This window comes from Orbicella faveolata, unplaced genomic scaffold (assembly GCF_042242905.1).
Source record: "Orbicella faveolata isolate gen_17 unplaced genomic scaffold, um_ofav_v1 contig_35, whole genome shotgun sequence".
NCBI lineage: Eukaryota > Metazoa > Cnidaria > Anthozoa > Scleractinia > Merulinidae > Orbicella > Orbicella faveolata.
In genome coordinates this window covers 14,891,741-14,917,837 of record NW_028301564.1, presented here as the reverse complement: position 1 = coordinate 14,917,837, position 26,097 = coordinate 14,891,741, and the positions used below count along the sequence as shown (strand labels likewise).

At 40.1% G+C, this 26,097-nt stretch overlaps 2 protein-coding genes and 1 pseudogene across 2 annotated transcripts; 2 read left to right on the top strand and 1 right to left on the bottom strand.

Moving 5' to 3' along the window:
• Nucleotides 1–2,121: 2,121 nt before the first annotated feature.
• On the top strand, nucleotides 2,122–2,816 carry LOC149103436 (uncharacterized; annotated as a pseudogene).
• A 1,579-nt stretch (nucleotides 2,817–4,395) lies between these two features.
• LOC149103435 (uncharacterized) lies at nucleotides 4,396–5,833 on the top strand. Its single transcript, XM_089274376.1, has one exon. The coding sequence runs from the start codon at nucleotides 4,821–4,823 to the stop codon at nucleotides 5,526–5,528; it is 708 nt and encodes a 235-aa protein (XP_089130502.1). The 5' UTR covers nucleotides 4,396–4,820; the 3' UTR covers nucleotides 5,529–5,833.
• Nucleotides 5,834–21,957: 16,124 nt separating this feature from the next.
• On the bottom strand, nucleotides 21,958–25,319 carry LOC149103434 (QRFP-like peptide receptor). The gene has a single exon (XM_089272873.1). The coding sequence runs from the start codon at nucleotides 25,063–25,065 to the stop codon at nucleotides 24,091–24,093; it is 975 nt and encodes a 324-aa protein (XP_089128999.1). The 5' UTR covers nucleotides 25,066–25,319; the 3' UTR covers nucleotides 21,958–24,090.
• Nucleotides 25,320–26,097: the final 778 nt, after the last annotated feature.

Here is a 26,097-nt window from a genome sequence, read left to right as displayed (position 1 = left end):
GTGTTGCATGGTTTGTTCACGTGTGCGAAAATCACAGCTGGCTGGTGCAGTTAATGTATGGAAGGTGGCAAAGCGATGGGTGTTTTGATCCCATTTCGCGTACGAATTTTGAAAAGATGTACGCAACAAATATACTTTTAGCTGCCTTTAACGGTGCTTTTTTCACATAAATTCACGAATCACGTTTGTCTGTTAGTTGCTTTTCTCTCTTCGCAAACAAAGGTTTGCACTAATATAACGTGTCAAGCATAAACCATTTTGTCTTTTCTTTAAAATCAGTTGAGGCCTGATTCAGACGCCGCTCGTCGCATGAGCCGAATCGAATTTGAATTTAAGCCGGAGACCCAAATTAATCTACCGGCTGAAATGGTTCATCAGGCGACAATCTTGATTTCACCCGAAGTAATTCAATAGGAGATACAAGAGCATTTCGACCAGTTGTGAGAGGTACTATACTCCTGTAAACATGGTAAAGAACAACCAAACGTAATCCAAAGGCGTCCTGCCGAAATTACAAGAAAAGTCCTAAAAGTGGGCAGAAAGGGAGAGAATGATACAAACTGCATTAATCTATTTAACTGCAGCCGGCAACAGATAAAGTGGTTCAGATGTTGTACTTCGCAATACCGCGTGAACTTATTTACAGCATGCAGTTTCAACTCCTAGCCCTTTTGTATGTCGTGAAATATAACTCAATTGGGGCAAAAAGCTACTAAGTGCGATATGTAAGTCAATTCACGAATGCAATGTTCACACGTAATTCAAACACAGGCAAGAAAACGTTTTTAATTTTTGATGCTGTACACAAAGGTAGCAGCAAGTTTGCACACAAAAACACGGACTGGAGATATCGGCTTCGTCTGCGATGAGCGAATCCCGCCAGCCGCTATTTTGATGTAATATATAAAACACGAAAGACCGTGTTTGACCACATTTCCAAACACCGAGAAGAGAGTTGAAAATACGACGTGCAGCGGAACGAACTTCGAGGTGTTTAGAAATGTGGTCAAACATGTCTTGAGTTTTTGGTATATTTTCTCAAGCGAAACTAAAGCTAAGGAGAAAACGGAGAAATAAAATCGTAAAAATCTATGCTAATTAAGATCAGATTTCCAAACACCGTCACGGTGATGACTTCCTTTGTCTAAACTTGATGAATTATTAATGAGTTTGAGAAGCACTGACGCACAAAGCATACTTGTATGTATTCTCCGGTCTTCAAAATGTATCAAAAATACTAACTACTTATTAACTGAACGTGGGGTCTTTACAGGAAAATTACCAACTCGTTATGATTTTACATTCGAATGCTACAGCTCAAACCGAGTTGCACTGGAAACTAGGGCCGTTTTGGGATCGTCCATCTTTGTTTTGCAAATTAGCAAAAGTAGGTGTGACTCGGAGCCAGTGTTTAATACAGATTGTAAACGGAGCAGTTATGTCCGACACAAGTGCTTTGCTTTGTCCGGTGAATTTAAGCTCGCGAACAAACACATCCAAACTGAAAAATACAAAATCGACATGCAAATCCACATCAGCGTTTCATAACAATAACTAATAATAATTATAATATAAGCCGAGAAATTTCGGCGTTTTGATTGGTTGATAGTATCTCTATTTCCGCGTAATAGTGGTATAACAACAAAAATGGATGGTACAACAAGGTTACCATGTCAACACTAAACAGAGATTACGTTTTTGCTTTTGTTTTCAAAAAAATGGCGGCAAGGTTCCCGGAAATTTCCTGTGAGGAAATAGAAAAGCTCGCCGAAAAAGTAGTAAACAGAAATACAGTCAAAACTACTAAGACGTGGATGAATGTTAGGAAGTCGTGGGCAGAAAGCAAGGGTCTTATCTTAACGATGACATTGTCAAATACGAAGCTAAAGAACTGGATGAATGTCTCTCGCGATTCTTTACCGAAATTCGCAAAAGCGATGGCTCCGACTATGAGCCGGACAGCCAAAGGGTTATGTTAGCTGCCCTCGACAGGCACCTCAAACAAAATGCCAACAAAATATCCATAGGAAAGGAACGAAAATTCGTCAAGTGCAGACAGGTCCTGGAGGGAAAAGCAAGAGCCCTTCGCGAAAAGGCCACGGAAAACGACCTAATGCAACTAAAGCACTTATTTACCGTCCAAGATGAAGAGCTAGCTATGGAAATATCGTGTACCTGGCGAACAAAACCCAAAGTCACTCCTTTATACTCTGTGGTATCTGCTCACCCTTCATTTTGGTTTTCGAGGTTGCCAAGAGCACCATGAAATGTTTGTCGAAGATTTCAGCTTGAACAAGGACGACCAAGGGACAGAGTACGTAACACTCGAAGAAAACCCAACAAAGACCCGGCAAGGCGGTCTAAGAAAGAAACGAAGAGCCATCCAGCCAAAGATGTTTGCCACTAGTGGTGCCCGTTGTCCAGTCCAGTTCTTCAAAACATATCTTGTCAACTGACCTGAAGAAATGCGAAACAGTGGCCCGTTTTATCTCGCCATTATTGAAAAACCGAAATCCGAAGTGTGGTACAGGAAAGAGAGGATGGGTGTCATTAAGGTCGACTCCATGAAGAATATGGCCTTGGAAGCGGAATTGGATGTAGAGGGAAGAAAGTTAACCAACCATTCGGTAAGAAAAAAGCTTGTTAAGAAGCTGAAGGCCTCGAATCAGTCAAGAAGTGCTATCATCGGTGTAACAGGCCACACAAGCGAGCGTTCATTGGCAGACTGGGAGGAAGGCGACGAAGCAGAACAGCGACAGATCTTATCCATCATCAGCTCTCCTGTCGGCCAACAGGTTCAGAATTGACTATCTCTAAAACGGGGAACGGGAAATCGAGGAACGGGGAACGGAGAACGGGGAACGGGGAATCTCTAAAAGGGGGAATCTCTAAAAAGGGGAATCTCTAAAAGGTGGAATCTCTAAAAGGGGGAGTCTCTAAAAGAGGGAATCTCTAAAAGAGGGAATCTCTAAAGGGGGAATCTCTAAAAGGGGGAATCTCTAAAAGGGGGAATCTCTAAAAGGGGGAATCTCTAAAAGGGGGAATCTCTAAAAGGGGGAATCTCTAAAAGGGGGAATCTCTAAAAGAGGGAATCTCTAAAAGGGGGAATCTCTAAAAGGGGGAATCTCTAAAAGGGGGAATCTTTAAAAGGGGGAATCTCTAAAAGAGGGATCTCTAAAAGGGGGAATCTCTAAAAGGGGGAATCTCTAAAAGGGGGAATCTCTAAAAGGGGGAATCTCTAAAAGGGGGAATCTCTAAAAGGGGGAGTCTCTAAAAGAGGGAATCTCTAAAAGGGGGAATCTCTAAAGGGGGAATCTCTAAAAGGGGGAATCTCTAAAAGGGGGAATCTCTAAAAGGGGGAATCTCTAAAAGGGGGAATCTCTAAAAGAGGGAATCTCTAAAAGGGGGAATCTCTAAAAGAGGGAATCTCTAAAAGGGGGAATCTTTAAAAGGGGGAATCTCTAAAAGAGGGATCTCTAAAAGGGGGAATCTCTAAAAGGGGGAATCTCTAAAAGGGGGAATCTCTAAAAGGGGGAATCTCTAAGAGGGGGAATCTCTAAAAGAGGGAATCTCTAAAAGGGGGAGTCTCTAAAAGAGGGAATCTCTAAAAGGGGGAGTCTCTAAAAGGGGGAATCTCTAAAAGGGGGAATCTCTAAAAGGGGGAATCTCTAAAAGGGGGAATCTCTAAAAGAGGGAATTTCTAAAAGGGGGAATCTCTAAAAGAGGGAATCTCTAAAAGGGGGAATCTCTAAAAGAGGGAATCTCTAAAAGGGGGAATCTCTAAAAGGGGGAATCTCTAAAAGGGGGAATCTCTAAAAGGTAGAATCTCTAAAAAGGGAGATCTCTAAAAGGGGGAATCTTTAAAAGCGGGAATCTTTTAAACGGGGAATCTTTAAAAGCGGGAATTTTTAAAGGCGGAAATCTTTAAAAGTGGGAATCCTTTAAATGGGGAATCTTTAAAAGCGGGAATCTTTAAAAGCGGGAATCCTTAAAAGTGGGAATTTTTAAAAGCGGGAATCATTAAAAGCAGGAATCATTAAAAGCGGTAATCTTTAAAAGAGGGAATCATTACAACTGAAAATCTTTAAATGTGGGAATCTTCAATGCTTATGGCCTGCGAACATGCTCTCAAGTGGGAAATTTGCGAAACGAAATTGCAACGCTCGGCTCGGCTTCCCTTCGCTCGCAAATATTTCTTTTCGTCCGTTCCAAATGCTCTCGCTAGAACGCCTGTTCGCAGGATAAAATACCTTTTAATAAATGTTTTTAAAAACCAGGTAAAGTTTATTATTAGTAGTTATTACTGCCTCTGACTTTCCGCAATCTAGCCATTTTACAGGAAATGTCACAGGAACGCGCTAAGGTCAAGTTTAAAGACTGACCTCCTCAGGGAATATCTCTGTCAGGTTACATCTGTCAGACTATATATCTCAGGTTTATATGTATATGCCACTTTGTTCCACACGTTGGTCGATGAAAGAAAAACGACAATAAGGGATTGTTATTCGCTGACGAACAAATTTTAACCTACATTTTATCCGGACTTGTTCTTTGCGACCACTTTCGCTAAGATGTCGCGACAAGATCGGTTGTCATCGTTCACTGTGCTAAAACATACCTGGTGAGGCGTTCAATTTCAATTGTTGACAGCCCTAGGTTGTTTAACGTTTTGAAAATTTTGCCGATATGTGCTGAAGTTTATTACAGCGTCGGTTTATAGACATATAGATTATCTTCCATTGAGGAAATTTCAAACTCCATTACAATAATTTTCTAGTTACAAAAAAATTGAATGGCGGGCGACCTGGGAAACCATATGAATGCATGAATCGCCAACTGCTCGCGGGAGGTTTGATTCAAGGCGTCGCATCGGTGGTAAGGAGAGTTTCATGCCAGTTTTTCACAATACTTCCTTTGTTCTAGTCAGAGATTTTGGTGGAAATTTGCTCAGTATAATCAGTGATTCCTTGCTAATCCAGACCGCTCTTTGCGCCATGCCGTCAGGTGGAGAGGAATTTAAAGTTCCACTGCCATTTACTTTTCGAAAGAAAAAGGTCGCTAAGTTCCAAGGTCTTCCACATTTTAAGTGGGATGACCTCGGCACACAAGATGTTATCGAACAAGGTTCATTTGGTGCCGTATTAAGAACTAAATATTCCCAGAACGCTCGCGAATCAGTAGACGTCGTAGTGAAGAAACTGCTCTCGTCCTCTGCGGGCTTTGTTGAAGATTTTGCCAAAGAGGCCACGTTGTTGTCACAGCTACGCCACGAAAACATCGTCCAGTTCAAAGCTGTTTGCCAGGACCCCATGGCAATTATGCTAGAGTACGTGTATTTCGATACTGAAGTTTTCGGCGGTGAAGGAAAGCTGAGCTCGTTAAACGAGTTAATGTACCTTATCGACAGTCAAGACTGCAATGGAATAGAGGGCACATTTATGGATAAGATTGCCGCTGATGTTGCAGGAGAACTGCTCTACTTGCACAAAAATGGAATAGCGCACAGGGACTTAAAATGTGTTGGTTAGCAATCACCACTATCGTGCGGAGACGGATCGAAATAAGATAGCTTACGCGTGGAAACACGAGCCTGTGATATGTAAGCTCACTGATTTTGGCGAAAGCCGATCGCTAGATATCCAAACGAGATCTGTACGTCACTCCTGAACTAAGAATATAGATAGAACCTTTAGGGCTTAGAACATAGGCACATATCGTTGCCAGGTTTGTTAGTTTTGTTCTGTTGTTTTGGAGTGCTTGACGAAATCCTGCTCTCTGGTGTAATTTACGATAAAGGCAGATATTGTTCAGTCGCCATCAATTTGTAGGAGCTGGGAAAAACTAAGAAAACACTAAGAATATACTGTTATGAAAATTTGTTATTTGCTTTTGTGGTTTAGAATAAATTAAATTATCGTTTTGCCTACAGGAAAAAAAGGCACGAGAGTAATATCAGGAGTGAGGAGTGTAAAAAATTTACAGATTGCCCCTTTTAGAGATACTCCTTTTAGAGATTCCCCCTTTTAGAGATTCTCCATTCCCCGTTCCCCGTTCCTCGATTCCCCGTTCCTCGATTCCCTGTTCCTCGATTCCCCGTTCCTCGATTTCCCGTTCAGAATTCCCGTTCAGTTCTTGCCAGTTTGCCCATTCCGCACAACCGTACAGCGACGCCAGCCTACCAAACAGTAGTCCATCACTTTCATGGCTGTCAGGTCACGATGAAATACAGAGCTGGCGTTGGTGTTTTTCAACAAAGCAGCATTTAAACACTGGGAGAAGCTCGCCCGTAGCTTTTCTTAATTTGTGGTTTCGCTTCAACGCTGAAGTGACTGCAAAAACCGTGATTTGAAAATAACTTTCATTGAACTATTTCATGTTGTTTGCCTTCAGTGGTTTGAACTGGTTTCACAATTTGTGTCAATCATTTTTTTCATTGACGTAAAAGGATTGTTACGCATGCAGACGCCTGTGTTTGTTTTTTCAACCGTAACGAAATAAAGGTCTCTTGTGCGTTCCCGAAAATTTCTCGGCTTCTATTATAAACAAGTAATAGCAAGCCCTGTACGTGGTATTTGGCAATAATACCGGCTCGTAATATTACAAAATTTTCCAAATAACACTCACCGCTTCGCGGCACGTGGTATTTTGGACAATATTTTGAAATATCACTCGCGGTATTATTACCAAATACTACTACAAGTCATGCTATTACCTATACTAATAATAATAATAATAATAATAATAATAATAATAATAATAATACGTGAATTTATATAGCTTTCATTTCCAAAGCTCAATCGCGCTTCGCAGTGTTTGTGATTAAGATTAAAACTACTTCTACCTAAAACTGCAATATTATTATAGAAATTAAAAAATGAAAGAATTCCACTGGAATAAAAATGTAACTTAATTGTACCATTAGGGTTTAAAATGATGTAAGATTAAAATTACCACTTCTTAAAATTACAATATCATTATAAAAGTTCAAGATAAAAAATTCAACGAAAGGTGAGCTGTCTATAAATACTACTTTGCCTGCACTTAAATTTACACCGTGGTACCATAGTTTATTTCACCATGAATGATATCAATTTTCAAAGCCAAAATAGGAAATCGTGTGAGAACGCCGTTATGTTCAATGATGTTGTTCAACGGTTTTACATAATTGGCAGCGATGCACCTTTTAATATTGAGTTGAAAGAAGAATTCTTTCGTTGTAAAGAACTTCCAGTATTTTTTCGCGGCGCTTCAGACTCTACTTGCCGTGGGGTCTAGGAATTTCGCTGGCCCCCAGTCCATGGACCACCACGATGGACTACCGAAATGGACTACCTAAATGGACTGCTAAATGGACTACCCATATGGACTGCCTAAAAAAAAGACAATCTTCAGACGAATATCGTTGGAAAGAGTAAAAAAACTATCACTGTTAAACCCTAGGGTACTAGGGCTAAGGGAGGGGGAAAATTGATTTGGCTGGCTTTCTGGATCAGAAGATTTTTGCACTTAGGTGCTGCCCTAGCGTCGGAAATTCAACATGGCTTTTATATCCATTTCTATAAGTCTTTCTTGTACCCTCTGATCTTGTGTACTTTTCAGCTGGAAAAAAAAAGGTTTTCATATTATCCTCTGTCCATTCTCAAAAATAATATCTTATTTTTAAAGTCCTTTCTACAAGAAGGTACTGTGATGGAAGGAAATCGCATGTTATCCCAGACGTTGGAATCTGATGTTAGGCGGGGGGAAGGGGCGGGTAGACCCAGAGGAATTTCACAATTTTAAGGAAACCAGAGTCAAATTCGTCTCTGCTCGCACCCAGTGAATGTCAAATTTCAATCCCTTGTTAACTTGTTTTTGTCAGAGACACTGCTGCCATGTCAAATTTCCAACCCTTGGGCAGCACCCAAGTGTGAAAATCCCCTGATCCAGAAAACCCGCAACTGAAGTCATTTTTTCCCTCCCCTAACCCTAGTACTCTAAACTGAACACTCAGTCTGACTCAATCAAAGCAAAACTATTTAATATTTAATTAACACTCGCAACATTCCACATTGTAGAGTTTTTAATCACATGCAACGAGACTTTCACACACATTCTAAGCACATAAAGAACTCATAAGAATGTCAAGAATCTGACTTTTACTTTAACGAATTTGAAAATGATGAATAAGTCATCGAAACGTTATCGAAATTATTATTGCTGATTTTTATTCTTACTTGTTTGCCCAAAGCCTCCGTTATTAGAACACCAAATATTGACAGGAAATGTGCATAAATCCCATATATGTTAGTGAACGGATATCTGTTTATAGGTTCGTCAACGAAACAGCTAGTCTTCCGATTTATTGCATACATTATTTGGCACAATTTATTCCTTAGAAACATTACAAATTTTAAAGATGATCGATTTCCAGTCCGTACTCTCGAGAGTTGTTTACGTTTTTTTGTTTTGTTTCCAATCTCGTTCCCAGAGTCTTCGTTCCCCTTGACCAGCGCTCGGGAAACGAGAGCTCTGGAAGCAACCATTTCAGGCATGCGCCATAGATGCAGACTGCGCAGTTAAACCGAATAGGCAGAATCACTAGAATACGGTTATTTCAAAATGGTTGCTCCCAGAGCTCTCGTTTTTCGACCGCTGGTCAAGGAGAACAAAGACTCTGGAAATGAGATTGTTTAGTTTCATGATGTTTTTGTTTTGTTTTGTTTTGTTTCATGACGTCACAAAAGGTGAACATTTCGCAACTACTTACTTGAAGTAAATTCAAAGTTTCATGTCAACCGCCATTATATGGACCGAAGCTTTATGTTCCGTTCTTTGACATATCACTTTATGTAACAACTTCGCAGCTGTAAAAATCAATGAGGCAGTTGGAAAAATAACATGAAAGGTCTCAAAGATAAGGTATGTAGTTCGTAACGAATAACATCGATTTGCTTTCCATCGAGTGGGAGTGTTCATGTTTATAACCATTAGGATGCTGAGACTGCGCAGAACGGACTGGAAATCATCTTCAAAGAGACAAAACTCGGAAATTTTCTGAACACAATCAATTCTAATCATAAATTTATTAAAATATCTAATGAGATCCTTTTTGCAAGAGATAGGTATCTGTAACGATTGACACGGTAACAAAAAGTAATTTCAACCGAGACCTCTCAGAGCAAAGGTCATTTATTTCCGTCGCAAGCACATCAACTTAAATTCTAGAGTCGATTCAGCAGATTTTTGCAAGGTACAGGTTCACCATTTCTGCTTGATCGTGCTTCTTAGTTGAAAGAGCTGATAATGCTACAAACTACACTAATGAATCTGTCTTCTCTTTAGTGTGTTTTATTAGCTTCTGTATTTTCTTTTCTGATGTTTTTTCAGCGTGCTTAGTTACTGGCCATCCAAACCAGTACTTCACCGCTAAAGGGATCTGGTGTGGTGAACACGGCCATTGAAAATTTTCTCCAGGAGATCAATGTTAAGCGACAAGCCTACCACAGTTAAAGCTCTGTTGGTAAACATGTGGATATCTGCCTAAAGGTCAGTTAACAAAAAAAAAGTTGAGTTGCTTTTCTTATTTTAAATAGTAATATACTTTTCAATACTTAACAAGTATAAGTATAAAGCTTGAAATAGGTAGGTAGGTAGGTAGGTAGGTAGGTAGGTAAAACTTTATTTATGCAGGGTGGCCCATTCAGCACAGTGGCTGGTATCCAGAGGGGCCCTGCTAAATACAATTTCTAAAAATATGAAACGTCTAATAGTATAAAATAGTTATAAAAATAGAGTTAAAAAAAACTAACGTCTAGTAGTTGAAATAGTTATAAAAAAAAGAGTTTAAAAAATTGAAACGAGTTACAAGCATGAACTGGTAGGGAAAAAAATAGATATCATAAATTAGGTGCTATAAATAAAATGGGCTTTGACAAGATTTTTAAAAGAGGAGAGTGATACAGCTTGTTGGATTTTACAAGGTAGTGAATTAAAAAGGGCTGTGCCAGAAAATCTAAAAGTACGTTTGCCAAGGCTAAGTTTGGGTTTATATTCTTTGGCAGGTTCATAACATCAAGAGACTGTGTGAAAAAGTAGTGGACACAACAAAAGATACAGCTCCATCGCTTGAGGATGCCGGAAGCTTCAGTCATCCAGGAGAAGTACGAAACTATTCTGACACTTTTCTCCCAGTGCCACTCCAAGTACAACTCCAGTGAGGCAGTGGAAGATGCAGAAATAGATGTGCTAGGCGCAAAACCTACACTTTCAAATTAACTATCTGTTATGTATATATTTTTTTTCTTTTTCTTTCTCTCGTGCATTAGTGAACTTTTTTTACCTTGTCAACGGAAAGAGACATAGAGGCATTTGTCACTTTCTTTGGGAGCAACTTCCCAGATGCTACCTTCCCCCAAAGATGCGCATGCTTGAAGAACATATCGTCCCGTTCTTGAGAAGATGGCACTTTCCTCTCGGATTTTTGGGTGAACAAGGAGGAGAGAGTACCCATAAAGATTTTGTTCAGCTCGCTTCAACATTTTCTCATGTTAAGCTTTCTACAAAGCGTCTTAAGAAAATGTTAGAGGAGCATCATCTTGTTGTTCATCCAAAGAACAGAGACTTGATTCCTGAAAAAAAGGAAGCGCATTTAAAGAGAAATAAACAACCTCAAGAGTAAACTAACCTACATTGTTAATTTAGATTTAAGTTACTGTGCAGTTTATATTGGTTAGAATAGGATGTCAGCGTTTCGCTCACGTATGAATTCAAGATCACACTTTAGCGTATATTTGTACTTTTCTTTGCCGATCTGAATATATTTGGGAGAACTTCGACAGAAAATACATGCATAAATCTCTTGTGTATAGTGATGCTCAAATGTAAACGATAAATGGACTTCGCTTCGCTTCAGCGAAAATAGTGTTTCAAACTCTAGGATAGTAACGGCCTCTGAACAAATGGTCGTAATGGCGGCGATAAACGCTCAAAATGTTCCCCAGACAAATTCTAAGAGCACGAAGAAATAAAATGGGACTAAGACAATTACTTGACAATAGAATCCTTTAACCATCTAACTTCTGTTCTCAACAGCTCTTTCCTTCAGAAAAACTTCTGAAAATCCGCCATAAGCTTTCAAAATTTTAATTCTAAACCATAGCGTAATATCTTTGCTTTCACCGAAGTGATTTTTCGACACCAGATAAATCGGTTTCGGACCGCAAAACTAGTGTCCTTTCGAAGTCCGCCATTACTTTGAATCTTCGACAATTAATTTAGGCTGTTTCTACACACAATAGGCAAAGCGTGGCAGAATACGATTGGTTTAAAAACCCGTACCCTCACCGTCAACAAATCCGTTGCTAGCTCGTTGCTAGGTGTTGTTAGGTTGTATCTCATTATCATAGCGTATAACGCTGCTCATGTTTCACGGGCTCATAAAGCACTTAAATTCCGCGCCGAAAGGGTCGTGCCAAGCGTGACCCATTTTCCCAATTGTGACCCACTTTTCCAAGTGTGACCCATTTTTACAAGTTTGACCATTTTCTCCCAGTGTGGCCCATTTTTCCAAGTGGGAACCATTTTTCCGAGTGTAACCCATTATTACAAGTGTCACCTCCTTTTTTCCATAAGCGACCCAATATTTTTCAAAGTGTGACCCCTTTTTACAAGTTTGACCCTTTTTTGCAAGTGTGATCCATTTTTCCAATTGTGACCCACTTTTCTAAGTGTAACCCATTTTTCCAAATGTGACCCATTTTTCCAAGTGTGACTCATTTTTCAAAGTGTGACCCAATTTTTCAAGTGTAAACCACTTTTCTAAGTGCGACCCACTTTAGAAGTATGACCATTGTTTCCTAGTTTAACCCATTTTGCCAAGTGTGACCCATCTTTCCAAGTGTGGCACGCTTTTTTCCCTAAGTGACTCATTTTTTTTTTCCAAAGTGTAACTCGTTTCTCTAAGTGTGATCCATTTTTGCAATTGTGACCCACTTTTCTAAGTGTGACCCATTTTTTCAACCGTGACCCATTTTTCCAAGTGTGATCCATTTTTCCAAGAGTGTAACTTTTTTCCAAGTGTAACCCATTTTTCAAAAAATGACCCATTTTTACAAGTGTGACCATTTGTTCCTAGTGTGACCAATTTTTCCAAGTGTGATCCATTTTTCCAAGTGTGACCACCTTTCACAGGTTTGACCCTCTTTTGCAAAAGTGAACCATCTTTACAAGAGTGACGACTTTTTTCCATAAAAGAACCATTTTTTCATGTGTCACCCATTTTTACAAGCGTGACCCCTTTTTCCAAATTTGAATCCTTTTTTCCATGTGTGACCTCTTTTTTCGAAGTGTGACCCATTTTGCCAAATGTTACCCATTGTTCCAAGTGTGACCCATTTTTCCGACTGTGACTCTTTTTTACAAAAGTGACCCGTTTTTCCAAGTGTGACCAATTTTTCCAATTACGACCCACTTTACTAAGTGTGATCCATTTTTCCAATTGTGACTCAATTTTCAAGTGTAACCCAGTTTTCGAAGTGTGACCCTTTTTTCCAAGAGTGTCCCATTTTTACACATTTGACCCATTTTTACAAGTGTGACCCTTTTACCAAGTGTGACCCTTTTTTCCAAGTGTGACCCATTTTTCCAAGTGTGACCCTTTTTTCCAAGTGTGACCCACTTTTCAAAATGTGACCCATTTTCTAAAGTGTGACCCCTTTTTCGAAGTTTCACCTTTTTTCCAACTGTGACCCTTTTGTTAAGTATGACTCATTTTTCAAAGTGTGACCCATTTTTTCAAGTGTAAACCACTTTTGTTAGTGCGACCCATTTTCACAAGTTCCACCATTGTTTCCTAGTGTGACCCATTTTTCCAGGTGTGACCCACTTTTCTCCATAAGTGACCCATTTTTTTCAAAGTGTAACTCGTTTTTCGAAGTGTGATACATTTTTCCAATTGTGACCAGCTTTTCTAAGTGTGACCCATTTTTCCAATTGTGAAGCATTTTTACAAGTGTGACCACTTTTTTCCATAAGAAACCCATTTCCCCGTGTCTCATCCATTTTTATACGTGTGACCCCCTTTTCCAAGTGTGAATCTCTTTTTTCCAAGTGTTACCTCCTTTTTTCGAAGTGTAACCCATTTTTCAAATTGTTACCAATTGTTCCGGGCGTGACTCACTTTTCCGAGGGTGACTCTTTTTTTCAAAAGACACCCGTTTTTCCAAGTGCGGCCCATTTTTCCAATTGTGACCCACTTTTATAAGTGAGACCTATTTTAGCAAATGTGACCCATTTTTTGAAGTGTGACCCTCTTTTTTCCATAAGAGAGCCCTTATTTTCCAAGTGTAACCCCTTTTTATAAGTTTAACCTTTGCTTGCAAGTGTGGTCCATTTTTATAAGTGTGAGCCCCTTTTTTTGTTAAGTGACCCATTTTTGCGAGTGTGACATTTTTTCCAAAAGTGACCCGTTTTTCTAGGTGTGACCCATTTTTCCAAGTGACTCACTTTTCCGAGCTTGACTCTTTTTGTGTGTGATCTATTTTTCCAGCTGTGACCTTTTTTTTCTCATAAGACAGCCATTTTTTTCTAACTGTGACCTATTTTTACAAGTGTGGCCCTTTTTTTCAAGTGCGGCACATTTTTCCAAGTATGAACCCTTTTTTACAAGTGTGTCCCATTTTTCCAAATTTTCCAACTTTTCTAAATGTGACCCACTTTTCTGAGTGTGATCCATTTTTCCAAGTGTGGCTCATTTTTTCAAGTGCGACTCTTTTTCCAGTGTGACCCATTTTTCCAAGGTTGACCCCATTTTTCCAAGAGTGACCCATTTTTCCAAGTGTGTCCTTATTTCCAGGTGTGTCTCATTTTTACAAGTTTGACCCAGTTTTACCAGTGCGACCTGTTTTTCCCAAGTAATTCTCATTTTTCCAAGTTTGATCCTTTTTTCCAAGTGTGTCCCCTTTTTCCAAATGTGGCCCATTTTTCCAAGTGTTATCCATTTTTTCAAGTGTGTTACATTTTTAAAAGTTTGAACCATTATTGCAAGTGTGATCCTTTTACCTCAGTGTGACCCATTTTTCCAAATGTGACCCGTTTTTGCAAGTGTGTCTCATTTTTACAAGTGTGACCATTTTTTTCCATAAGAGACCCATTTCCCCATGTCTCACCCATTTTTACAAGTGTGAATCCCGTTTTTACAAGTGTGACCTTTTTTTTCGAAGTGTGACCCATTTTTCCAATTGTTATCCATTGGTCCAAGCGTGACCCATTTTTCCGAGAGTGACTCTTTTTTCCAAAAGACGTACGTTTTTCCAGGTGTGACCGCCCATTTTTTCAATTGTGTTACATTTTTAAAAGTTTGACCCATTATTACAAGTGTGATCCTTTTATCTAAGTGTGACCCTTTTTTCCAAGTTTGACCCATTTTTCCAAGTTTAACCAATTTTTCGAAGTTTGACCCATTTTTCGAAGTGTGACCCATTTTTCAAACTTTGATCCTTATTTCGAAGTGTGTCCCCTGCCCGTTCTTCCATGTGTGATCTATTTTTAAAAGTGTGACCCATTTCACCCATTACGCTCCTTTTTTCCAAGTGTGTTCCATTTTTACAAGTGTGCTTCATTTTTACAAGTGTGACCCTTTTGTACAAAGTGATTCACTTTTACAAGTTTGACTAACTTTTACAAGTGTGACACTTTTTTTTAAGTGTGACCCATTTTTCCAAGTTTGACCCATTTTTGCAAGTGTGACCCATTTTTAAGCGATGGCGTATTGTGTGACGTCATTGCTTTATGCTGGCATGCATGCATTCCTTTGGATAGTGATTTTGCATAGTTTGTCGCGCTTATGTCCGTATGATTTATCCCCCTATGGAAGCGAAATGCACTCTGGGAGTTCCTTTGCTGCTTTCCTTTGCTGTTTGTAGGTTCAGCGGAGTTCCTTTAATTGTAGCTTTTAAAAGAAGATTTAGGGGAGGATTTTCGTTTAAACAGTATCGGATAAATTTACGTTCACGGGCAAACTCATCATAAGAGCATATCCTCCATACATACAAGTTTAGATAGACAAGTAAGTCACACAAGCGATAGGTAAAGGCTTTGCGGCTTTCCTTTGCTGTTTGTAGGATCAGCAGACTGCTTTTAATCGATATGACAAGTATACAGTTAAAACAAAAAATTAATTTCTGGTGAGGTAATTAGTGTTGCCAAATATTTTTAAAGATAATAAGGTGTCGATTTCAGAGAGAGTAACATTCCTTTACGGGTTTCCTTTGCGGGTTTCCTTTGCTGTTTGTAGGAGCAGCGGAGTGCTTTTAATTTCAGCTTTTAAACGAGGATTTGGGGCTTGATTTTGGTTTATACAGTGTCGGATAAATTTGCGCTCACTGGCAAACTCGTAATAAGAACATATCGTCCATACATACAAATTTAGATAGACAAGCAAGTCGCACACGCGATAGCTGAAGGGTCTACAGAAAATTTACGGATTGGTAGCGCAGTTGTACTTTTGCCAGTCTTGAAGTGAATTGAATGAGCATTGTATGAGCACTGAAACATACAGTTTACAGTAATGATAATGAAGTCAGGGTACGATTCATTTGCAGTTTTCAGTTTTTTTATGAAGTTTTGGAAATGTGCTGTTTTATATTTTCTGTCAACGAAAGAGTGGTTGTCATGAAATAATCGATAATAGTTATGTCAGGGTAAAGACAATACGACTGTTCATTGATGACAAGTGTACGGTTAACAACAAATGAATTTTCTGTAAGGTAATTAGCGTTGCCAAATACCTTTAAAGATAATAAGGTGTTGATTTCAGAGAGAGGAACTTTTCAGCTGAGTGCTGTTTATTTGGGTTGGTACATTTCACTGACCCCTAGCACATGGACTAACAAGATGGACCTGGTACATGAACTACTTGAATGAACCACCAATGGACTACCCTAAATGTAAACCCCTAAAATTTCTAACCCAAAAGTTTAAGAATCAGTTTGTCTGCTCATGTTGCAATCTTCTAGGAACAATTTTTAAAACGTCATCGCTTCTGCATGCATTGCGTGCCGTTTATTCTAAGTGTGACCCATTTTTCCAAGTGTGATATTCTTTGTTTCAAGTCTGTCCCTCTTTCACAAGTTTGATTCATTTCTACAAGTGTGACCCTTTTCTCAAAGTGTGACCCATGTTTCCAAGTCCGACCCATTTTTCGAAGTTTAACCCTTTTTCCAGGTGTGTCCCCTTTTCTTCCAAGTGTGAACCTTTCTTCCAAGTCTTACCCACTTAATGAAGGGTGACCAAATGCAACTTTTCTAAGTTTGACCCTTTTTTCTAAGTGTGATTTTTTTTCAAATGTGACCAATTTTTCCAACTGTGTTCCCCTTTTTCCAAGTGTGGCATATTTTTTCAAGTGTGACTCATTTTTTAAAGTTTGACCCATTTTTCCAAGTGTGGTATATTTTTCCAAGTGTGACCCATTTTTCCTAGTGTTTGCCATTGTTTCAAGTGTGTCCCATTTTTTCTAAGTGTCACCCACGTTTCCAAGTGTGACCCATTTTTCTAGATGTGACTCATTTTTGAGTTATTTTTTTGTAGAAAAAATACCTCTTAGTCGGCGCGTCGGGTATGTTATGGACGGGTCAATGGATGAGTGAGTGAGTGAGTGAGAGATGTATGTATGTCACACCAATCAGATTGGATCTACTATAAACAGCCAATCAAATTTCTTGTTGTAAAGGTAAATGGTATGTGAGAAGATTTGATCCCGATATAGTTCAGAACGGTCATATTTATTCTTCTATAAAAGAGGAGGAAGTATTCAAATATTGGGTTTACTTCGACATTTTATGAGGGTTAGGCTGAGGATTTTAGTTAAATGAACGCGATGAGCCTTCAGGTTTGAAACAGTTCATGAGTTAGTAGTATGCATATGCAACGAGATATTTTTATTTTTAGTTACAAAGGTAACTTGATACTTTTGTTTTTCATAAGGAGTAAATTCAATTAGGGGTCACGAATCGTCGCCTCTAGTTCTTAGGACATGTTTTAGAGGTGACGAGACTTAAGGTTTGAAACAGTTCTAACATTTACAATAGTATGTGCGGGTAACGATTGTTTTGTTCTTGTTGCATCCAAATATAGCGAGATATTTTTGTTTTTTAGTTGCAAAGTGTAATTTGACACTCTTGTTTTTCACAAGGGAGTAAATTGAATTAGAGCGGACGAATCGTCACCACTCATTCCCACGAGATGTTTGTTATCTTTAGTAACAAATGGTAACTTAACACTTTTGTTTTTTCTGTGGGAGTCAATTCAATTAGAGCTGACAAGTTATCGGCTGTTGTTTCCAGGATATTAAACAAAAAAGAAGCTTTCATTTCTGGACGGTTTTTACGTCTCTGCAGTAGCAGCTTAATAGTTTTATTTGATGACATTCATTTCAGTACGATATTTTTAAAGGTAAAAAGTATGAAAACTGTCCAAATGTTCTTTGAAGACTGCGCGGCACCAAGTTAAAGTGCAATTTAATTAAATCAGACTTTCAACGTGTCAGAGGTTTTTTTTTCTTTCTTTCTATTTTCGGTGAAGTAGTGTTGTGTTGTATAAAAAGGTAAACTTACGACTCGTATAAAATGCCAAAAAGTCTCTAAATTAACTTGAGTATTTTTGACCAAAAATTCCTCTTAGGGGTTGGAGGGGTTATGTGATCAGTGAGTGATGGAGTTATGCATGTGCACGTGTCACACCAATCATAGTGCGGGTTGTATCAAAGAACGAATCAAATTGCCTGTTAGAAAATAAGATGGTATCTACATCAATCTGAAGACGTGTCAGATTACTGTAGTTTGTTCAGTCAAACATTTTATGGCTTACTATTCAGCTATCTTACCATGACCGATGTAACATCGCAACCAAAAAACTTGGCAAATTAACCAAATCATTACTGTACCATGAATGCTCCAATCTCCGACACTTCACACAAAAAAATAACTCTTGCACGCCTTGCGTGCCTATGTTTATAACTGTTACCATTTTTACAAGTGTGATTAATTTTTCCAAGTGTGACCAATTTTTTTATGTTTAGCAAATTTGCCCAAGAGCGTTTCACAAAAAGGTGCGTATCACTTAGTCTGTGAAAGTAGAAGTATTTTGGGCTTTCGCTTCTCTCCGCCGAAAAATATCTCGAGCTTCGATGGCTTGAAATTCTGCATTTTATCGGCATCCAGGTCACCACGATGATCATGATGGATCCATGATGCATTCATGTCCAATACACCCAACTAGAGTAGATTCGTCTGAGGCACTTGACGATTCGACTCGATTCGCACGGAGTCGATCCGCACCACCGGAAGTCAAGACCCGTGAAATAATGATACATGAACGTTCCTCGTTCTTGAAACGTGACTACAAACTTGAGTCGATTCGTGTGAGGTACTTAACGATTCGACTCGATTCGCACGGAGTCGATCAACCTCGTTCCCAGGGTCTCTCATCTTACCGCCCTCTTCGCTCGCTCCAGGGGGCGGTAAGATGAGAGACCCTGGGAACGAGGTTGGGAGTCGATCCGCACCACCGGAAGTCGATACCCGTCAAATAATGATAAATAAACGTTTGCCGTTCTAAAAAACGTGGCGACAAACCTCGGTCGATTCGGTGAGGCACTTAACGAAGCGACTCGATTGGTCGGGAATGTTTCCTGCAAAGTGGAATCGTTTCCCTGGAAGTCTACTCGCAGTAGGCAGTAACTGGGGTGTGAATTTTTTGACGATTCGAGTCGATTCGCCCGATTCGTCGCGAATCGTCTTTTGCAAAGTCGAATCGTCTCACCGGAAATCGACTCGCGGTAGGCAATAACAGGGGGTGTGAAATTGTTGCGATTCGAGTCGATTCGGACGATTCGTCGCGAATCGTTGTTGCAAAGTCGAATCGTCTCACCGGAAGTCGACTCGCGCTAGGCAATAACTGGGGGTGTGAAACTGTTGCGGTTCGAGTCGATTCGCAGGATTCGTCGCGAATCGGCGTTGCAAAGTCGAATCGTCTCACAGGAAGTCGACTCGCGCTAGGCAATAACTGGGGGTGTGAAATTGTTGCGATTCGAGTCGATTCGCACGATTCGTCGCGAATCGGCCTTGCAAAGTGGAATCGTTTCACCGGAAGTCGACTCGCGGAAGGTATAATAGGGTTGAGGACCTGTCATTAGGTTAAAAATACTGGCATTTCAATAAAGTTAATTCACTCATTCATTCATTCATCCATCCATCCATCCATCCACACGATTCACCCGTGGCCAACGGTTTGTTTAAAGGCCGAATACTTTGACCACACGCTCTCTTTGGTTACAGGATTCCTCTTGAAGGCGCACGTTAATTTCACGTTGTTCGCGTATACAGAAATTACCTAAGTTAATTACCTAATGTTAATCCAGTAATATTGAAATGTTATTCTTCAATTCGATGTGTGCTTTCTTCACTAGAAAATCTTTGGCTTTGTTCCCCAACAACGATTGGTAACAGAGCCCAAGCTTTTTTATAACTGGATCGATTGGTTAATTTATTATTACTTCACAATCCTTTTTGGTAACCTGTTTCTTATTTCTACATTATAGTTAAAGCTCGTAATATATGTTTACAAAAAGACGGCCGTTATGGCGTTTTCCGCGAAATGTTGACGCTGGTTTGTGCACTTTACTAGAACACTGTCCGGATCATCAAACTACGGTGGCCCGTAAGGGCCACCTGGATGTGAGTATCTTTTTTTCTAACCAAAATATTACTGTCGATTTCGTTTGGGTCTCAGTAACACGAGATCTCGACTAAGTAAAGCGAGATCTCGACTTATAACACGAGATCTCGACTTACAACACGAGATCTCGACTTAGAAACGCGAGATCTCGACTTATAACACGAGACCTCGACTTACAACACGAGATCTCGACTTAGAAACGCGAGATCTCGACTGACAACGCGAGATCTCGACTTAGTAACACGAGATCTCGACTTATAACACGTGAACATGAGAACTCGGCAAATCATATATTCTATAACTCGTTAGCACATGGCCAACGTTAACGGTTTACACGTATGATGCAGGCGTTTACTCCTTTATCTGGATCTGTTAGCAACGTTTGTGGCTGCCATTTTAGAGATCGCAAGTTAGCCGCTTTTGTACTCTCTTTGGTTTTGTTTTGTTCCAGTTTTGAAACCCAGATGCGCTATATTTACCAAGTCTCACGTAAATCGACTTCCGGTATGACGAGTCGACAGCAAGGGACACGATTCGTGTCGATTCGATCGAATCGAGTCCAATCGACAACATTTTCAACCCACCCTCAAGGCCCAGATGCGCTATATTTACTAAGTCTCGCGTAAATCGACTTCCGGTATGACGAGTCGACAGCAAGGGATACGATTCGTGTCGATTCGATCGAATCGAGTCCAATCGACAACATTTTCAACCCACCCTCAAGGCCCAGATGCGCTATATTTACTAAGTCTCGCGCAAATCGATTTCTGGTATGACGAATCGACAGCAAGGGATACGATTCGTCACGATCGATCGAATCGAGTCCAATCGACAACATTTTCAACCCACCCTCAAAGCCCAGATGCGCTATATTTACTAAGTCTCGCGTAAATCGACTTCCGGTATGACGAGTCGACAGCAAGGGACACGATTCGTGTCGATTCGATCGAATCGAGTCCAATCGACAACATTTTCAACCCACCCTCAAGGCCCAGATGCGCTATATTTACTAAGTCTCGCGCAAATCGATTTCTGGTATGACGAATCGACAGCAAGGGATACAATTCGTCACGATCGATCGAATCGAGTCCAATCGACAACATTTTCAACCCACCCTCAAAGCCCAGATGCGCTATATTTACTAAGTCTCGCGTAAATCGACTTCCGGTATGACGAGTCGACAGCAAGGGATACGATTCGTGTCGATTCGATCGAATCGAGTCCAATCGACAACATTTTCAACCCACCCTCAAAGCCCAGATGCGCTGTATTTACTAAGTCTCGCGTAAATCGACTTCCGGTATGACGAATCGACAGCAAGGGACACGATTCGTGTCGATTCGATCGAATCGAGTCCAATCGACAACATTTTCAACCCACCCTCAAAGCCCAGATGCGCTATATTTACTAAGTCTCGCGCAAATCGACTTCCGGTATGACGAGTCGACAGCAAGGGACACGATTCGTGTCGATTCGATCGAATCGAGTCCAATCGACAACATTTTCAACCCACCCTCAAGGCCCAGATGCGCTATATTTACTAAGTCTCGCGCAAATCGATTTCTGGTATGACGAATCGACAGCAAGGGATACGATTCGTGTCGATTCGATCGAATCGAGTCGAATCGACAACATTTTCAACCCACCCTCAAAGCCCAGATGCGCTATATTTACTAAGTCTCGCGCAAATCGACTTCCGGTATGACGAACCGACAGCAAGAGAGACGACTCGTGTCGATTCCATCAAAGAGGTTCCTCGAATCGACATCCGGTTGGTCGAATCGTCGACTTAAAACACGAATCGACTATAGTTGGGTGTATTGGACAACCCTCAAACGGAAAGGAATCACTTTTGATGAACTCTCGTGATTTATGAAGCCATTCGCTCAACACGGAGAATCAAATTTGGCTCGGATCGAGCGATGGTGGGCGAATTTGATCTATAGAGGCGAACAGAACATGGATTTGCCGCCATGCTCTACTTCGCGTCACCTGCTCTTTGATCGAATTTCGTGCGATGCATATACAGCGAAGCCTGTGGTTGTAATATCAACTATTCAAACTTTTTTAACCTGACCATATATGGTTGGTGATCTGGTTTATCGCGTTAAATTATCCTGTCAAATGCTTGACGGCTCATACACCACAAACACCCACAAATTGGTATCCGATTAAAACCAACTGTCCGATTACAACTTTGCAGATTGATCAGTGAAAAATAAAGCAGTTAATGGACCAATCACATTTGAGGAAATTGTAATTATTTTATTAATGACCCAGACGACGATCGAATAGTATCCCATGATGCAATTTTCTACGTACGTGACGCAACATCGAAGTTATCATGGATTTCAGCGTGAAATAGCGTGGTTTTCTCCGCGGTCTATTTCTTATTTTTATTGTAGTAAAAGGTAAGAAAAGTGCATTATTTAAATCTTTGACACGATTATAATGATTTGTAAGTGTTTAAGAGCGCAGCCTTATTATGATGTTCTTGTCTTTGATTGTGTTATGTGACTATTCGCATCACAAAGTGTTCGTTGACCCGTAACAAGGCCATGAATATTCGCTTTTTTTTGCACAGTATCTTGATGTCTTCGATTTTTGGCCACCACGCCACAAAGTATAGACATAATAATGATTTTTGGCAAAGAAGTACCGAGAAGTACCCACATGTTTGTGACCTTTTAAGCGATCGAAGTGGACTGAAATTTCGTAACATACCAGTGTTGCGTGTGTGAATGTCTGCTTCAAGTCTCAGTTCGTTTGGCGCTTTATTCTCGAGCTTGGTCATCTTTTAGAGTCAAAATGATTATTTTCGAAGGTTTTTTTTTTCGGTTATCATTCTTTCCGAAACTGCAAAATGCTCAGCAGTGATAACTAGCCTTAATAAAGGAGTGTTTAACTTCGTAAATTTCAATAATTCAATGGAGCCGTCATCTTCAAGAGATGTTATGTAGCAAACGGCACAACAAGGAACAAGCCTGCTAAAAAGCGGAAAAGAGATGTCAAGAGAAAAATCAGAAAACCCCTTAACCTCTCTCCGGAGAATATACCAGTGGTAACTTATTCGTATCAGCACAGTGCTTCTTACCCCAGCGAATAATTCGTCCGTAGGCGAATTCACAACAACCACAGGGACGAGAGCTCTTCTTCGTTCGTTCATGCTTTCCACATGGCTTACATGTATTTCTCGACAGACCAACGAAACACAAGTAAAACCCTTCACTGTAACGGCAAAATTCTCCTTTGAAACGCATTGAATATAAACTAACTCGTTACTCTTAAAAGCAGAAGCCACGGAATCCAGACAAGTGTAAAAGAACTATGGCTTCATCGCGAGAGCGTGGAATAAATGATGACGTCACGTACGAAGTGATAATATAAGACTAAACGAGATGCATCATGGGATACTATTCGATCGTCGTCTGTTAATGGCCCTAACCCTAGGCTAATATCTAAAAGACCGATATGTGGCTAAAATAAAATGATAACTTAATATATGATAAATAATATCCAACATTTAACCAACAAACAAAAGGAATGGCGAGGAGACCTCCAGAAACCACCAAGCTTATGTAAGGGGGTCCTCCCCCTTCTAAGGCATTCCTGCTATGATAGAGTCTGAATATTTAATTGTATAGGAGAAAATCATTGTGTAACCTTTTTTGAAAACCGATCAGAGTATCACACATTATAATATTAGGGAGCTTGAGCAACGACAACGACGACGACGACGACGCCCAGTCAAAAATGAATATATATTTTACCAACGAGATTCGCAATTGTCTTGATCTGTTCAGTAGGCCAATGGCTCTTAGAACGTGCTCAGGCTAAATATGCAACGAAAGCGTTCAATTCCAAATGGAAAAACGAAAAATTTGCTGTCGTCGTGCGCGTTCCTCAGACTACACAGAACTTGGTCATATCACGTTCTTGTTTTACAGCGGACGGCAAAGAAATGTACAAAGATTTATAACGCACGTGCACAGCTAATGTTTTTCTCATTAAAACTTTTGTTTGGTGTCGTTGCCGTCGTCGTCGTGGTTTGCTTAAGGTCCCTAGTCTGCTTAAGCAACGTATTGTTTGGTAGACAATTCTAAATTTTTGCTCCTGGATGAAGAACCGTAAAATATTTCATGTTGGGTCTACATTGATGCGTGCGATATTTTGTGGCCCTTCTAGTGTCATGTGGGAGTTTAATTGAGTCTTAGTAGCATATAAAACCTAGAAATGAATAGGGAATTAAACGACGATGATAACTAAACATACATTTTGCAGTATATAATGAGTTAATCAGTTCGAGGCGACATTGCTTTGAACAGAGCTCAGCTGCGACCGGCACCAAGTGGCGGTCTGTTACTCACGTGCGTCCACTCAATCTTTACCCACGGAGTAAACAACAGCCTTGGGGCATCTGCACTTTGGCAGAGCCCCCTTAAAAACATCTCGGAATCTCTCGTTAAATTTGGCGTAAATCATGGGATTAATTACACCATTTAGGAAGAGCATAAGAATAGCGATAAAACGACCGTGGTGCACTTGAAGTACTTGATAGAATCCAAAAGCTAACGACAACTGCAGGGTTATAATCGGTAACGAACAAACATAGAATGCGACTATTAGAGTTATTAGCATCTTTAAAATGTCGCGATTTCGCTTCTCTCTTCCTAGATGAGCTCTTTGCCTTACGTCTCCGATTATGTCGGCGGGAAATTTTCGACGCCAGAGCTTTACTCCGATGGCAGTGTAAAAAGCCAGCATGGCGACAAGTGTTGTTGCGAAAATTCCCGCCAAAACGGCATACCATGTTTTCAAAACTTGGACATCTGTCAGACTGCAGATTGTGAAGTCTTTATCACTCACCAAATCAGCGTAAAACAACATGGGGAAGGCAAAGAGCGTAGGAATAAGCCAGGTAAGGAAAATGATGAAAAAGCACACTCTACGAGTGATGATTTTTTTGAGAGGACAATACACAACAAAAAGCCGATAAGTGGCAATCGCCAAAATAGTTAGATTCCCCGTTACCATGGCAATCAGAGACAGGAATATATCGATCTTGCATAAAATCACTCCAACATTTCCATGAACAATCCATCGACCGCCAAGAACAATATAGTTGTATGAATGCGGTATATTCTGTAGAGCGAAGAGAACATCAGCTACTGACATGTTCGCGATAAATAAGCTGTTGGCAGACCTCACTCTCCGTCTAGGATTCTTCTTCAGGATCACGAGAACCATAATGTTTTCAATCAGCGACGCGATTAAAACAAATATGCAGATGGAGGCTTTAGTGAGCGCTTCAGTGTTGTCGATGGTGGAAGTCGAATTCCTACCGTTATCCATTCTTTATCCCTTGGGATTTACGTTGACTGCTTTGTTACTGAAACGACTTGACGGTGACGCTTATGAATTAGTTTGAACTCTTTCGTACTGCGTGCGTAGCGCTCCCCCGCGTGCATAAGACTTTATTGCCAGCACCAGCGGCTGTGCAAACATTTATCAACCCTAATGGTGAGCCTTCGCACGATTTTAATTTCTCAATTTAGCATTAAATGAAAAACAACAGAAGAACTAACTGCTTTAATATCGGAAGGGATGTATACTTTAAGTGTCAATCACTTTAAAAACAAAGTTTTGTTCAATTTACAATGTTCATTTGATCACGATCCGGCAGAAAACCTCATCAGGAAGTTCACTGACAGGAAGAGACTCAAAAATGCTCTTGCTTCTTTTCACAAGTTCAAATATCAATACACAATAGCTGTGAAGCTGAATAGAATATAAAAGTGTTCCTCGGCCTCAGGGTTCAAGCTCCGTTCGAGGCCGGTGACTCATCAGACTGGCACGTATCTCCGGCCTCCATAGCACGAAGCAACTTGGAGTAGAATGGGATGCTAGTCCATTGCAGGGATGTGTGCAAAGTTTATTTTTAAACTGTGGATATCAAATATACCTCACAGAATGAAGTGTTAAAAGGAGTGCACCCTGTGGTGGAGGGGTCAGATGGTCTGTGTTCTGAGTATTCTATCATGATTGCGAATGCCATTGGCGATAAAGAATCATTTTTAAATTGTTTGAGCACATTAAAGCTGCTTTCAGACTAACATTTACCTACGCAAAAACGTCGTCTTCCGCAGTACGTGCCTCATTTAAACTAATGAACTTGCTGTATAAACCGCCAATTCGCTTTCAAAAAAAAAAAAAAACTCAACCTCTAACATACTACCTTCTCGCCCTTCATTTTCGCGATAATTCAGAAAAAGCTTCTAAAATAAAATAAATGTCTGGTAAAATTTTTCGTGCGATTTATCTCGCGTCAAGAAATCAGCCACGGTCAATATATATTCGAGAGATTGACAGGAAAAAAAAAACTTC